General features: G+C 38.5%; 1 protein-coding gene across 1 annotated transcript in view; it reads right to left on the bottom strand.

The window, feature by feature from the left end:
- ift80 (intraflagellar transport 80 homolog (Chlamydomonas)) overlaps nucleotides 1-13,451 on the bottom strand; it is a 45,528-nt gene extending 32,077 nt beyond the window's left edge. The window contains exons 1-8 of the mRNA XM_059331324.1: nucleotides 12,640-13,451; nucleotides 12,453-12,514; nucleotides 11,261-11,484; nucleotides 9,030-9,140; nucleotides 8,828-8,896; nucleotides 6,695-6,804; nucleotides 4,461-4,550; nucleotides 4,242-4,379 (exon numbers count right to left, since the gene is read on the bottom strand). Coding sequence (XP_059187307.1) covers nucleotides 4,242-4,379; nucleotides 4,461-4,550; nucleotides 6,695-6,804; nucleotides 8,828-8,896; nucleotides 9,030-9,140; nucleotides 11,261-11,484; nucleotides 12,453-12,487 — 777 coding nt within the window. The 5' untranslated portion in view covers nucleotides 12,488-12,514; nucleotides 12,640-13,451. The remainder of the gene's footprint in view (nucleotides 1-4,241; nucleotides 4,380-4,460; nucleotides 4,551-6,694; nucleotides 6,805-8,827; nucleotides 8,897-9,029; nucleotides 9,141-11,260; nucleotides 11,485-12,452; nucleotides 12,515-12,639) is intronic.
- Between the last annotated feature and the right edge of the window lie 511 nt (nucleotides 13,452-13,962).

Here is a 13,962-nt window from a genome sequence, read left to right as displayed (position 1 = left end):
GGTGATTAAAGTTTCTGAAAGAGCTGAGCTTAAGTTACATAAATAAAAAAGCAAAAAAAAAAAAAAAAGCATTGTGCAGGAATTAGAAAAGCAAAAGCAAGCAACTATTACATTTATGCATGTGAGCATGAGTGTACAGTGGAGACAGAAAAAGAGAAGGGGGAGGCGGAGTGGGAGAGGCGAGAGGGTGCTGGCCTGGCACAATGAGTCCTACTTGTTAGCCAGTGACAGTGTCAGGGATCGTGACAGGGTCCAGACGCTAGACACCAGCTGCAGCGCCTCGTAAATAGACTGCTGTCTCGCAGGCACATTTGCACGGCAATGGTTACACACACACACGCACACACACAGACACACACAGGCATGTGGGCACATGCATATACTATGGCAGGCACACAGACAGACACTGACTTATTGTCTCTCCTAAATCTTGTAAAAGGGACAGTGAAGCTCTTTGTGTCCCGTTAAAGGTCCCGTGAAGAGAAAATGTACTCCACACACAAGAGCTCTAAACTCAACAAAATTGCAACGAAAATAATTAAGTATGTATTAATAATTTAATCATGTATTCAATAATAACTAAATGTTGATGCTCTATGGAAAAACCAAACAGAACAAACTTTGTGTTCAGTCCACGTGTTGCTTGCTGGAACTACAAGACTAATCTTTCCCAGTTCTTTTGCCTCGATGTAAACTTTGTGTGTCTGTGTGTCCTTGTGTGTGTGTGTGTGTGTGTGTGTGTGTGCGCTCCCCCTCCCTCTGTGGTGATAATGAGGGGGGTAACAAACTACATCTGCCCTGTGGTGCGTGGAGGGAGAAAACGTGGAGCAGAAAAAGGAAAAAGAGTAAGAGAGAGTTGAGAGTTTAGGGCGAGCGGAGAGCCGAGCTGGACGGGAGGTGAAGGGGTTAAATGCGCGGGACTGATCCTGCTGAGCCAGCAGCAATACGTTAAAGTGCAAGGTTTCATTGTAGCAGATACAAAATGAAACTCCTTCCCATTAGTCACGCTAGTAACTGAAAAGACTCTTCGCACTGCTTAACCCTTGCTGCACCGCAAACACACCACAGCAGCAGCTCAGGTAGAGCCCCTGTAATTGGGTAATGGCTTTTGTGTTTGTATGTAAACTAACATGCACAATGAGATTACAGTAATTATAGCACAGTGACAAAGTGTGCATACATATGCAAATTCAACTTTCTCTAACTTGATGCTGGAGAGGAGTGTACGTTCAGATGGAGTGACCTCTGGAGGGGGATTTTCTTTTTCTCCCCCCCCCCCCCCATCTTCGTCTTGAGCAAGCCTCCCACGCCATGCTACAGCACACACTGTCTCTAAGGGGCTTAGGGAGGAGAAGGCAAGCATACCCTTCCTCCACTTAAAGCAGGGCAGAACCATAATCATCATAATTATCATCATCATCACACTGCCTTAACCAAGACAAACCACAGCAAAGCAAGTGGAGCACTGACGAAACAATGGAACAAACTGACCACGTAAACAAAAGACGGGAGGACGTAAGGTGAATCGGGTCTTTAAAAAAAAAAGAAAAAAAAAAAAGAGGAGCAAGTTGTACTGCCTGTTATAGTTTTAATAGTGCCATTTTTTTTGTTTACACAAAGAAAATGGATACAAGCTGGCTTCATTTCATTTCATCAGCTCATTTCCATAATCTGGTCATTTTCCCAAAAACTACTGAGATCCCTGCTTCAGAAAACCAAAAATAATAGTGAAGGAAATTAAACCTCAGATGTTCATACTCACACACACACATTATATTAATGTAACCACTCCACAACACACACCTTACCCCTCTGGAGAAGACATATGTCTTGGCTCAGACCTCTCTCCAGCCCATTTGTTTTAGTGCTCCAGAAAAAAAAGCCATTTGATCCTAATTAAATCAAAATGGAGCATGAAATGCCTGGTGATCAGCACACACAAACCCAACCCCGGCTGTTTGTTTTCATTACAACAGGTCTGACACGGCAACACACTGACATCTCCACGTCAACTCAAAGAAGCCCTGAACGTCCCATGAGGGCAGAGCGGGGAACTAGAAATCCTGTTCCTGGCCAAACGCTCAGCAATAATAAAACAACAATTACCATTCATCATTCTCTCATTTCCCCCCTCATTACAACTCCAGTTACCATCAGCACCAGGTAACAGGAACATGTGGCACGCAGCATAATGTGCTTTACAGAGATGAACAATGTATAAAAAGCATAAGGCCTGCAGAGACCTACACAATAAAAAAACACACTGCACTGCTAAAGCTAACAATGGACCACAGATACTGTGTTTCAGGGGAATGGACGACAAATGATAAATTACACAATTATCGAGGCCAAAAGAAATCACGGGAACATCACGATACATATAATAAAACAATGTTTTCGGTTAAAATCCACTTTAACTTTGTTTATTGAGCATTTTGTCTCTTTTTGGGCAAATAAATAACACTGAAGATATGAGTGGCTGGTCTGTAACCAGCTGCACAAAAAGTGAAAAGGCAATCAGAAGAACTGCTAAACAGGGGCAGGATTATTTACAATAAATGATCATTAACATAATATTATATCATTTTTTTAATATCATAATTATCGTCAAGACTGGTATATGATTCTGATTCTGATGGGGACACCTAGTAGATGAAAATAAACAAATATGTGATTCCAAAGCTATTCGACCATCTAGTAAAAAGTTCTATTATCTATAATGACCCGTGAAACCTGCATCTGCATAATTTTGTCAACCGAAAAGCAGAACTTTATTTATATAAGTTTATGGGCTTATGAGGCACATACCAATTTTTAAAAAAAGGAAACATAACCTAATATGTAGAGTGTTTACCCTCAAATCAAAGACTTTTGGTCGAATGGAAACATCCATTACCTTTTCACACAACAGCAAATGATTGCCATCACCATTTAGACCGTCCTCAATCATGAGGTAAAGGTGGGACTGAGGACAAATAATTGCATTGTTAATGCAAAAGCACTTGAGAGTGTCCTGGTAGTGAAGGGACTGTCTGGCAGGACGTGCCAAGCAATATTGGTGAAATAAACTGATAATTTATGCCATTTAGAGATAATCAGCATTGGCTAATAATGGCGCTCTCAAGGCCGAAGAAGAAAAAATGTCTGCAGACACGTGTGCAGGCAGCAACACCAGGCGAGCCACTCCAACCATGATATCTGCATTACATATTGGTCATAAAAACACTGAAAAACCTGTTATAACCTGTATTATCAGATGACGTGGCACACGACTTACGTGTCCTGCTTGCACTAAAAGTTTTATTATCCATGAATCAACAAACAATCAAGTGAATTGGAAGTTGCAACATGTTTAAAATCCTGAAAAATAATATTTCAACAGTTCTATTATATAGCCAAGTTCACTTTATGTCAAAGTACTGAGCTGTTGCATCATCTTTCAGTTTCTGCTCTTGGTATTTGTACTTTTTTTCCTTTCTGCAAGAGTTGTGTTTCGCAGTAACTTTCACCTCTCTAATATATACACTACCGGTCCAAAGTTTTAGAACACCCCAATTTTTCCAGTTTTTTATTGAAATTCAAGCAGTTCAAGTCAAATGAACAGCTTGAAAGGGTCCAAAGGTAAGTGGTGAACTGCCAGAGGTAAATAAAAAAAGGTAAGCTTAACCAAAACTGAAAAATAATGTACATTTCAGAATTATACAAGTAGGCCTTTTTCAGGGAACAAGAAATGGGTTAACAACTTAACTCTATGGAGTCTTGGGCTATTTTGTCCATTTTTGAATTCTTTTCATGTCTTTGTAAGTCATTTTGTGTCTTTTTTGGTCATTTTGTGTCTTTTGGTGTCTTTTTTTGTCATTTTGTGTCTTTTTTTGGTCATTTTGTGTCTTTTTTTAGTCCTTTAGTCCAACATAAAATGTAATTTTGAATCATTTACTTTCAAAACACTATCATGCTCAATAAAGAATTTTAAATGTTGCAAATGTGCATTAATTTTAGAGTACGCTGAGACATTAAACTGCATCATATTCAATTAAATTCTGGAAAAGTTGGTGTGTTCTAAAACTTTTGACCAGTAGTGTATATATTTTTTATCAGCAACAGTTTCTAAAGCTGCTGATTGCTGATATCCCATTGCAGTGATATAATATAACGCCCTTATATTCTATTGGAAGAGTCATGCAGGGAGACAACAAGTCTGAAATAAGGTGTTGTTGGAGAGCAAAAGGGGCTTTTCTTACTCCGGTCTTGTCACAGAGCCGCAGCGTGTTGAAGGAGCCCACGGCGAACAGCTCTCCGTCCGGAGCCCAGGACACAGAGCTGACCGGGTAGTCATGAGACGACGACGAGTACAGCAGACGACCAAAGCTGTCCCAGACCTGTTGAGGGAGGACATGGTTTGAAAAAAACAATTCATCACACCCACAAGGTGTCTAAACGTATACTCCAACAGCGCCCACCTTATATTTACAGTCTTCTCCACCTGACAGTATCAGGTCGTTAACTGAATTCCAGTCTACCTTCAGGATAATCCCATCATGAGCCTTCCACTGGAGACACAGAGGGACAAAAAGAGAGATCAACACAACATAATGATGCTATCTATACATAACTTTTCCTTTTTGTTGAAGAGAAGTGGGAGAGATCTTCAATAAATCCTTTTTCTGGATAAATAAAATGAGAGAAAACATAAAGATGGGCAGGATATGTTCCAGAGAGAGTGGCATTTATTATTGTCCCTGCACATAGAAACATATTTATGAAATGTTTCATGTTGGCCTAACTGACAGTTCACTCTTTACATCATGTGTTATACTGGAACAAACAGCAGAAAGCCTGTCACTAGTGTTATCTCTCTGTGTTCCTGCTCTCACTACAAGCTGACACTCTGTTTTATATTTGTTGTACCCCACTTGCTCTCTCCATGCACCCAAGGGAAACACACATAAACACATACATGCACTGTAAAAAAGGGTTGTAGAAATAACAGTAATACACTGTCAAATACATCAGAAACAGGGCATAAAATGAAAAATTGTATATCACCGTATTAGACACTTTTAATTACCGTAAATCAAAGAATGGCACAAAACTTTTACTTTTTTCTGTCATAAACTGGAAGAAACACACAGTTTTGCTGTAAAATATAACATTTTCATGCGAAATGTATGGAGAAATACCATGATGTGTGAATGAATGACACAATTACCCTAAAAATAACAGGATTGAAGATTAAATTACAGTTTTTGCTGATATTTACATTTAAATTTGGAATAGAAAACCCACTCACTGTAATTTTTACGGTGAAGTTCTGGCAACCACAGCTGCCGGTATTTTTCCGTAAATTAAACAGATTATTTTTTACAGTGTGTGCGTTGTGTGTATATGTGTGTGTAAGGGGTTGCAGAAATCAAAGAAGATCTTTTGGGGGGTTGTTTGTCAAAGCCCCATCATATCAGACAGCCAAGCCATGTTTAAACCTGGTTGGCTTATGCAGGTTAACCCATTCAGATTGAGCCTGCAGAGGATCAGCTGGATCTGATGTGTGTGCTTGTGTCTGCATGTGTGGTAATAGTTGAGGGAGAGCAAATGGTTGAGAAGGCGCACATTAAACCCTCCAATGTTTCCCTAAAGTCCCCGGTGGTATTCTGCTTCAAGAAGAATAATAAACAAATGTATACATGAACAAGAAAAATACTCAGTGGTGTGCAATGTCCTCAGTGTTGCACCCTCTTAATGTAGAAGCACTCAAAGACATATAGATCCACTCCATTTTTATTACTTTATTAAGCCTTTATATAGTAATGTAAATCAATGAACCCCCAGGTTCAATTTACAAAGACCTGAAGACAGGCAAAGGGCCCAGTGGTGTCAGGTCAGTGGGCAGATCCAATCATAAGAAAAATCCACACACAAGATTAAAAATCACCACAACTTTTTCAACAAACAGAATGGAAACACCCAATCTGCTAAAGGTGGCAAAGCAAATCATGAATGTAGCTACAGAATCCACAAACTGTAGAGTTACTGTAATACATTATTATAGGACTTGGTGTGTCCATACTAGTCAAAGTTATAAGTGATATTTTAAATTATTATCAGATTTGTCTTCACTTATTTCACAGTAATTTGTTTGTAGTCAATGACTGATCCATTGGGAGCTCTGTTTACCTGTTTATTCTCTTTATTAGGATTGTTTTTATTGTTTGCCCCATGTGACTATATAATAACAGTTCATTTGATTAGGCATTATTGTCTGTTTCTTAAACTGATCATATGTGATGAACACTACTGTCAGTAAAAGCATCAAAGCTTAACATGGTGATACTTTATCAAAATCACTTTAGTTCACGTCCCATTTAACATTTCACTGAAATAAAGATTACACATTAAATAGTTTGTTTAAACAGGGGAGCAGAGATTCATGATTCAATCTGCCTGACCTACAAGCTGTTTACACAGAGCATAAAGGAGAGGACCTGTTTTTCTTTATAATATTAGTATCTTTTCTGGGGAATTCTACTCCAGTTCCCCAACTTCTAGCCATGATTGTGCTGCCTCCATAGAGGTGCAGGACTCTACTGCAGTGAAAAAAGAGGCCACAGTGAGTAATGTGTGACAGGAGCTAAAAACTGCCCTGAAACTGCTCTCTTCACTTCCTAAACAACACAAGAACAAGTAAAAGTTAGTGTACCTGTATAACTTTGGCACTGGGTTGCAAGGGCTTGATGAGCAGCTGTCTCCCTGATGTGTAGAGGATCCGGTCTGAGTCTGGACCCCAGGCCACAGAATATACAGGGGACCCTGGAAGACACAGAGGTAAACAGAAGATAAGATGTTGTATTAGTGTAAAGATAAAAGTGATGCATTTGGGGTTTCCACATTTAATGGCTAAACTGTCAAACTCTCTTTGACAGACGAGGAGCTGTTTTGAACAACAGCTGTAGGATTCACCCTGCTAATGCTAATTCCTCCTGTCAGAAGGTCTCATCTTCCCTCAGAGATCTCACCTCAGTCAGCCTATGGAACAGCACTTAGCTAGCAGGCACACCAGCTGAGAAAACCTGTCTCACCTCTACAGTATAAGCACAAAAGTGTGAGGGAAAATGTGTGTGTGTATGTGTGAGTTGGGTTGTGGCTTTGCGCGTGTGGAGAGGAGAGGGCCTGACATTTAACCCCACTCCAGGTGCATGTGGTTTCTCACAAATGCCAACTGGTCACATGATCTAAATCTGACAAAGGCGATGAGAGGGATTGAGGCGAGTTCCTCTCTCCTCCCTCTCGCTCACTCACTTCCAACCTCTTCCTACAGCTTGCTCTCTCTCTGAAAATGGGTCATAGTACCCAAGAAAAACAGCCTGCTCTTGTCGCATGAGTGTGTGTGTGTGTGTGTGAAGCTGTAGACCCAGAAGCAAAGCAACACCTGCAGTTATCTGAGTGCCATGTGTAGGATGGTGTGAATCTGTGGCAATGCTACTATATCCAGGTGTTTCTACAAATCTGAAGGTCTGTTGCAGCCCACCGCCCAGCAGCTCATTCTCCAAACAACCAGCTCAGGAAAATGTTCCTAAATACTGGAGCTGAATGCTGCTCGACTGCCAGGTTTTCCACAGCACCCGTCATTCAGCAGAATGTGGCATCCATTTCCCCAGAAGCCAATTTTCATCCATCTTTTTTCTGTCCCACCACTGAGAAGAAACATTTAATAAGTCAAAAAGCACAATGAATCAATTAATAAGTAAGCCATCTGTAATGTGAATGCTGGATAAAGAAATATATCATTAGGAGTCTTTTTTTATGGCTTTTAATAAAACTCCACTCCAATAAAGCTTTGAAACTTTATGACGCTTTTAATAAAAAAAAACATAGAAATCTACTTTTGGTTGTACTGTGCACAATTTCATTCTAATAGGCTCAGCACATACACACACCGAACACATGTTCACACAATGGCACCGCCAAGGAGAGAAAAAAACATTTCCTCCTTGATTGTCATTTTAAATTACCTGGCTGGAGTAAAAAGGCTTCAACACAAAAAGAAATCTTGCGGATCGCTCAGCGCGTACATGTGAGGCTACACATTAATAATGAAAGCATAATATCAGTATAACATGTAAAATGAAAGTCTGAAGACTAAAATCAAAGAACATGTAAGGCTATTTATTTTCCATCTGGGACCACATGTAAGAGCCAACCTGCAAGGCTGGTCTGCAGGGGAGATTATTCTGAGTCTGGTGTCAAACAGGAGCCAGATGAGGAGGTGAACTTGTGAATTTGTGTGTCAAAGCAGAAGGTGAAGGCTCCCTAATACACATGAATGAAACATGGTTCTGTGTGCCTGTGCCTCTTTATCAGGTTTCTGCTTCTTGCTCTTTTTTTCTCTGTCACAAGAGGCCCTCTTTGAGCCACCACGTCCAGCAGCAATCAGTACGATGTGTGTGTGTGTGTGTGTGAGATAGAGAGAGACAGCGAGGGTGTAATTGGTGTCGGTATGAAGTGTTGTGTTTACTAAATGCCTGCAGCTGGTTGGTCAGACTGGCTTCACATGGCTTCTGCTGCTGGCTGGCAGCTGTTATGGATGCGACCTGCTTTAAACAGTATCGCTCTAAAACTTAGACCTGTTCTGACTCTCAGCAGCGTTCAGATGATGTATAAAAATGTATAACAAATCCATGTGCTCTGCTCTGTTGATTTATTTTTGGGTGAGTGATCATTTTCAAAAAATGGTTGGGTGACCATATATAATTATGGATAACAGCTTCACAAAAGTACTAGATACATATGTGGCTTAAAGTCAGTGAAGTACAGCAAGGATCTTCTGCCTTACCTTGGCTGGCTAGTGTTGAGCGGAGCATCCCACTTTTAGACCAGATCTTGATCTGCCCATCTTCTCCAGCTAAGTGATTAGATAAACACATGAAACGGATATAAAATAAATTCACGAAAGGATCATTTCAATCACAATTCATTGCAGGCTGATTGACTAAGTATTTGTTAAATGGCAATTAAAATGTCTCTGTCATGTTTACCTGTAATAAGAGCAGTCCCATCATAATTCCATCTTCCAGCCAGAACAGCTCCCTTGTGTGCTTCAACACTCTTCTCAATGCGCCCTATCTTGGAGGTCAGGTGGAACTTCCCTGTAATAAACAAAAATAGGTTTATTGTACGGCAATCCCTCAATCTAGATCTGATCTGAGTGTCTATATTTCAGTAAACACTACTGCTGGTTACACTTCTTCGGCTCCTGTTGCTGCATGAAATATCCACCAAGTAAAAAACAACAACTTTATAGTCCCGCACAGTGAATAAAACTACAATAACCATCAATCCCCTAAAACACGATTAGCGAGAAAGATACATTTTTCCTCCAAGCTAAAAAACAAACTTACAGCATAAAGTGGATGAGTCAAACTAAAGGGTTTCTGTTGGGTGAATTAGAGCATTTTTGTATTTGCTACACACAAAGGGTGATCAGGCATGGAGACAGTTATTGAAGACGCTAGCCTAACATATACTTTGTGGCAGGCGTATTAAAAAATTCTGAATGTTCTATGTAATTTCTGGTGGCCTAAAACTGCAAATCAGCATGCTGCAGCTCTCTCCCATTTCTAAATTTGGACATCCCAACAAATGTGGATGTTACTGGTCCAGCAGGTAGTGAGCAGAAGCATGTACGGCTGTACCAAAAACTTTTTCAAATAAAAAAACTTTTGAAAAAAATATAGCTTCTATTTAAATGTATACACACTCACTTCAACAGTCCTGATGTGTGCACCCAAACATTGTGTGTGCAATGCTTTTGTTTGTTGTTTGTTATCTGGCAGATGGCTTTTATTATAACTTGTATTGACAACATATCAACCGTTTGCTATGTTTGTTTGAGAAATTTCTGAAGATACATCTGTGTGAAATCTACTTTGACAGCACATTGTAGTTCTGCAGCGTAAAAGTGAAAGAGACTGACGCACTGTTGTTCCAAACAGCTATATCCTTCATGCTTCATTTGGGTCGCTTTGGGGAAAGTCTGCTTCCATTCCACACAATATTCTTTTGGGTAGAATGGCAAACGATGCATGCATGATGCAAGTATAGTTAGTGATATGATGATTACAATATTATATTATGAAATTAGAATATGTTGTTTTTAAAGCAGAGACGGAAAATGTCGCAACAAATGATTACAAACCTATTTCTTACAAAGGAAAAGGTTCAAACTGCATGTGCACTATCAGGAAAAGGAGGCTGACTAATCAAATAAGATTAATATATTAGTAAAAGCCACAACTTTAATACAGAGTCCTCTCACCCAATAAAACCCTAGCTGCTTGTTTTTAACTATATCATACAGATCTCTTTTAAAAAATCTTGAGTATCCTGTACATAATCCAGATTTTAAAATAAGTTCACACCCAAAGTTACAAAGAATCAAATTGTGTGATTGTCATGTTTTGTTTTCACTGAAAAACAAAAACTGATTAGACGATATCAACACTGATATCACTTTAACTGTAACGAGGCAAAAAGCAGAAGAAAGTTGCAAAACTGAATCATAACAGAGTCTTCACTACTCGCTAGACTGCCAGAGAAAATTGCTGCTTCAGTTTGTGGGTGTGTTTATGCAACCCTACACTGCCATTAGTGTTGTGACCACACATCGCCTGCCATAACAGTACATCCATATTATGTGTGTTTATATCTAATATAGGCTGGAGAAAAGACACAAGAGGCCATATGATGCTCATCACACAGGCCTGACTAGTTTAGTATTAAAATATACAGATGCAAAACAAAACTCCACCTTCAGTGATTTGCACTGAAATCTCAAGCAGATATGAACTCACTTTTTACTGCCACACTACAGTTCTCTTCCTGAAGTGAAAATGTGAAAATGATTATGCTTATCTCCTTTTTAAAATGAAAAACTCCCGACTTATTGACTAATTCTTCTACTGATCAAGCAAGACACTGTCACTGTACATTGACACGCAGAGGAAAAAGAAAGATGTGATGCTACTTAAAACTCTATTATGTTTAGTTAGTTCAGTTAGTATTTAAAAATTACTATTCTACATCAACATTATATTGTCTAATTGTATTTCCTTGTATAAGTATAATGCTAAACAATGACTAATCCTTGTCAGGTGGCTGTTGGCTGAATGAACTTGTGAAACAAAACTGATATATAGATTTGATGAGATAAGCCAGAAAAGAAAACCTGTTTTGCGCTGGACAGATTTTAGAGAATAAAGGGACTTGCCATCAGTGCTGGTGAGGACAAAGATCTCAGTCTGGTTCTGTTTCTTGCCACCAACAGACTTTGGGAACCAGTGTAGGTCAATGGGGTATATGTCCTCTGGCAATTTAACAACCAGACTGGTCTCACTGGTCAGCAGGTTCCACTTGAGGATCTGGTGGTCCTCACTGCACGAGTACAGCTCATCTGCTGTGGTCCAGCCAACACAACTCACAAGTTCCTTATGTGGTCTGCTGTTAAGGAAAACTATCTAGGTGTGTTGTTAGGGTTTGTGTTTTAATTGATCATATTGTCACATCAAATAAGTTGTACTTCTTCCCACTCCTTTTTGAATATGTATTCTAAATGAATTAATATTCCTGTTTCTTTTTGCTTAATTCTTTTTTGCATGCATTACTTTGTCTGTATGTAATTGTATGATGATTTAGATTTTTTTTTTACATATTATCTTTTTTTTTTTTATTGTGGTAAATTATGTTAGTGTTATGATATCAATCAATCAATGGTAGCTTCTGAAACAAATAGGATCTTCTAAAAAAACCTAAAAAACAGGTTCTAGGTTTGAAACAGGTTGAGCCAAACAATAAGAGGCAAACAATTACTACAACTTTTTTTTTTTTTTTTAATTTAACCTTTATTTAACCAGGAAATATCCCATTGAGATTAAGAACCTCTTTTTCTGGCAAAGAGGCAGCAAACACAAAACACAGTTACATATTTACATAAGACACAGACCTTAAACGCGTTGTGGGAAACAAGTGCATATTGTGGTATTGGCCTCAATAACTCTCAGTTTGGATTTAAAAGTGCTCAAAGAAATTAAGTCAGTTAGTTTCCAGTTTTTCTGTAGCATACTTAATGCATAAGGTGCAGAGTAAACACATGCTTTTTTACCCAACTCTTTACGAGCATAAGGGACAGAAAGCAACAATTGATATTGTGAACGAAGAGAATAAGATCCTGCATTTCTCAGAGTAATTAAGGTGCAAATGTATGAAGGCAGCAGTCTGTATTACTACTATCCAGAACTAACTAAGTATTACTACTTCTAGTACAGCTAAGAATAATAATGGTAATAACAATGGCAAAGTTTTTGACGTTGCGGTACATAACATGTGTTTAAAGTGTAGCCTACATAAACAGGTATAAGGCTAAATAGCTATTGATAAATAATAATAATTGAAAAAGGATATGTTTGGGTTCTTGTAGCAGCGATGTTTTCAGCCTCATGGTGGATGTTCTCTGCTCTGTCGATCCCTGAACGAACAAGATGTTGTGAGTTAGTGAGAGTAACTCATTAAAGCTCATTATATCACACCAGCGTCAAACTAACACACAGAGAGAAACAATATGAAAGATCAAACCAAAACTTTGAGCCATACCCTGCAGATAAGGCGTCTCAGGTGTTGTCATGCTCTGGTAGGTGTAACGGTGAACAAAACAAGCGTCTGTAGTTGCTAAGCTACCTGCCACCGTTGCTAAGCTACCTGCCACCGTTGCTAACGTGAATGTACCCGAGCCTTGCCAGCGACTTGAATGCTAACGCTAACTTGGTTTTCTGGTTAAAACAGACATCCTTCTGTCATAGCCGACTCTATTATGGGACAGCGAACAATGCATGCGTATAATTCACTTCAGCATAAGATGCACATATAGTCGATAAAGCACAGAGCAAGTCTGTACATCACTTATCAGTAATTTCTCGCTAGCGTTATCATGCTAACCTCTGTAGCCATGTAATCTGGGTCATAAGAAGCTTGAAACGCTCAGATATCGCGAGAGTTGCAAGTCTCGCTTGCTTGAGAATGATTATTCCAATTTATTCACAACTACAAATGGCATTGCTTTAACACTAGTATTTTAAATGATACATCTAAAACAAATACAGTAGCATTAATCGTCGATCTATCTAACAGGATTCCCTGAAATGTAAAGTTTTTGTTGTTGTTGTTTTTTGGCCCTGAAATGTAAAGTATTCTTCCGGGCGGGACTTCTCGTTCTGCTGTAACCAGGCAACCGTTCGAACACGTAGAAACATCAGACTTTGAATCCGACAATAATCTGATACAACAAACTCTGGAAGGACATTGCCTCGTTTGTTAACACAAATATTTTCACTGGTTTAACTTTGCATTATAAAGGATGTCATATTTGGCTGTTTTGATCACAAAAAGAAGGATGATGATGCATATTTTCTTATAAATCTAATTTTCTTTTTGCCAAAATACCACATACACGAATGTAAGTTTTCAAGTAAAAAAACAAATTTATTTTTGTGTAATTCAGAGTTTGAACAGAATATCTCAACTCTCTCCTGTCTGCAAAACAAAAAAGCTGTGAAGACATACAACACAGCGTCTGTTTATTTTATTATTTATTTATTTGTTTGTTTTTGTTTCATTCTTTTTCCATTTAGTTATTCTTCTATTTTATTTTTTAAATATTATTTAATTCTATTTTTTTTTTTTTTGCATTGTTTATCTTTCTGTAACTCGTTTCTACTTTTTTGTAACTGTGCATTGTATTGCTGTTTGATATAAATATATAAATAATAATAATCTTATACAACATCGTTTAAAAAAGAAGTATTGTAACTTTCTGTACTTTCTCTTCTGATTATTTCATTCTATTTTATTTTTTTGCATTGTTTATCTTTCTGTAACTCGTTTCTTCTTCTTTGTAACTGTGCATTGTATTGCTGTTTG

Source organism: Centropristis striata, chromosome 4 (assembly GCF_030273125.1).
Source record: "Centropristis striata isolate RG_2023a ecotype Rhode Island chromosome 4, C.striata_1.0, whole genome shotgun sequence".
Classification (NCBI taxonomy): Eukaryota; Metazoa; Chordata; class Actinopteri; order Perciformes; family Serranidae; genus Centropristis; species Centropristis striata.
Note: the sequence above shows the minus strand (reverse complement) of the source record. Positions and strands in the feature narration are given on the sequence as shown.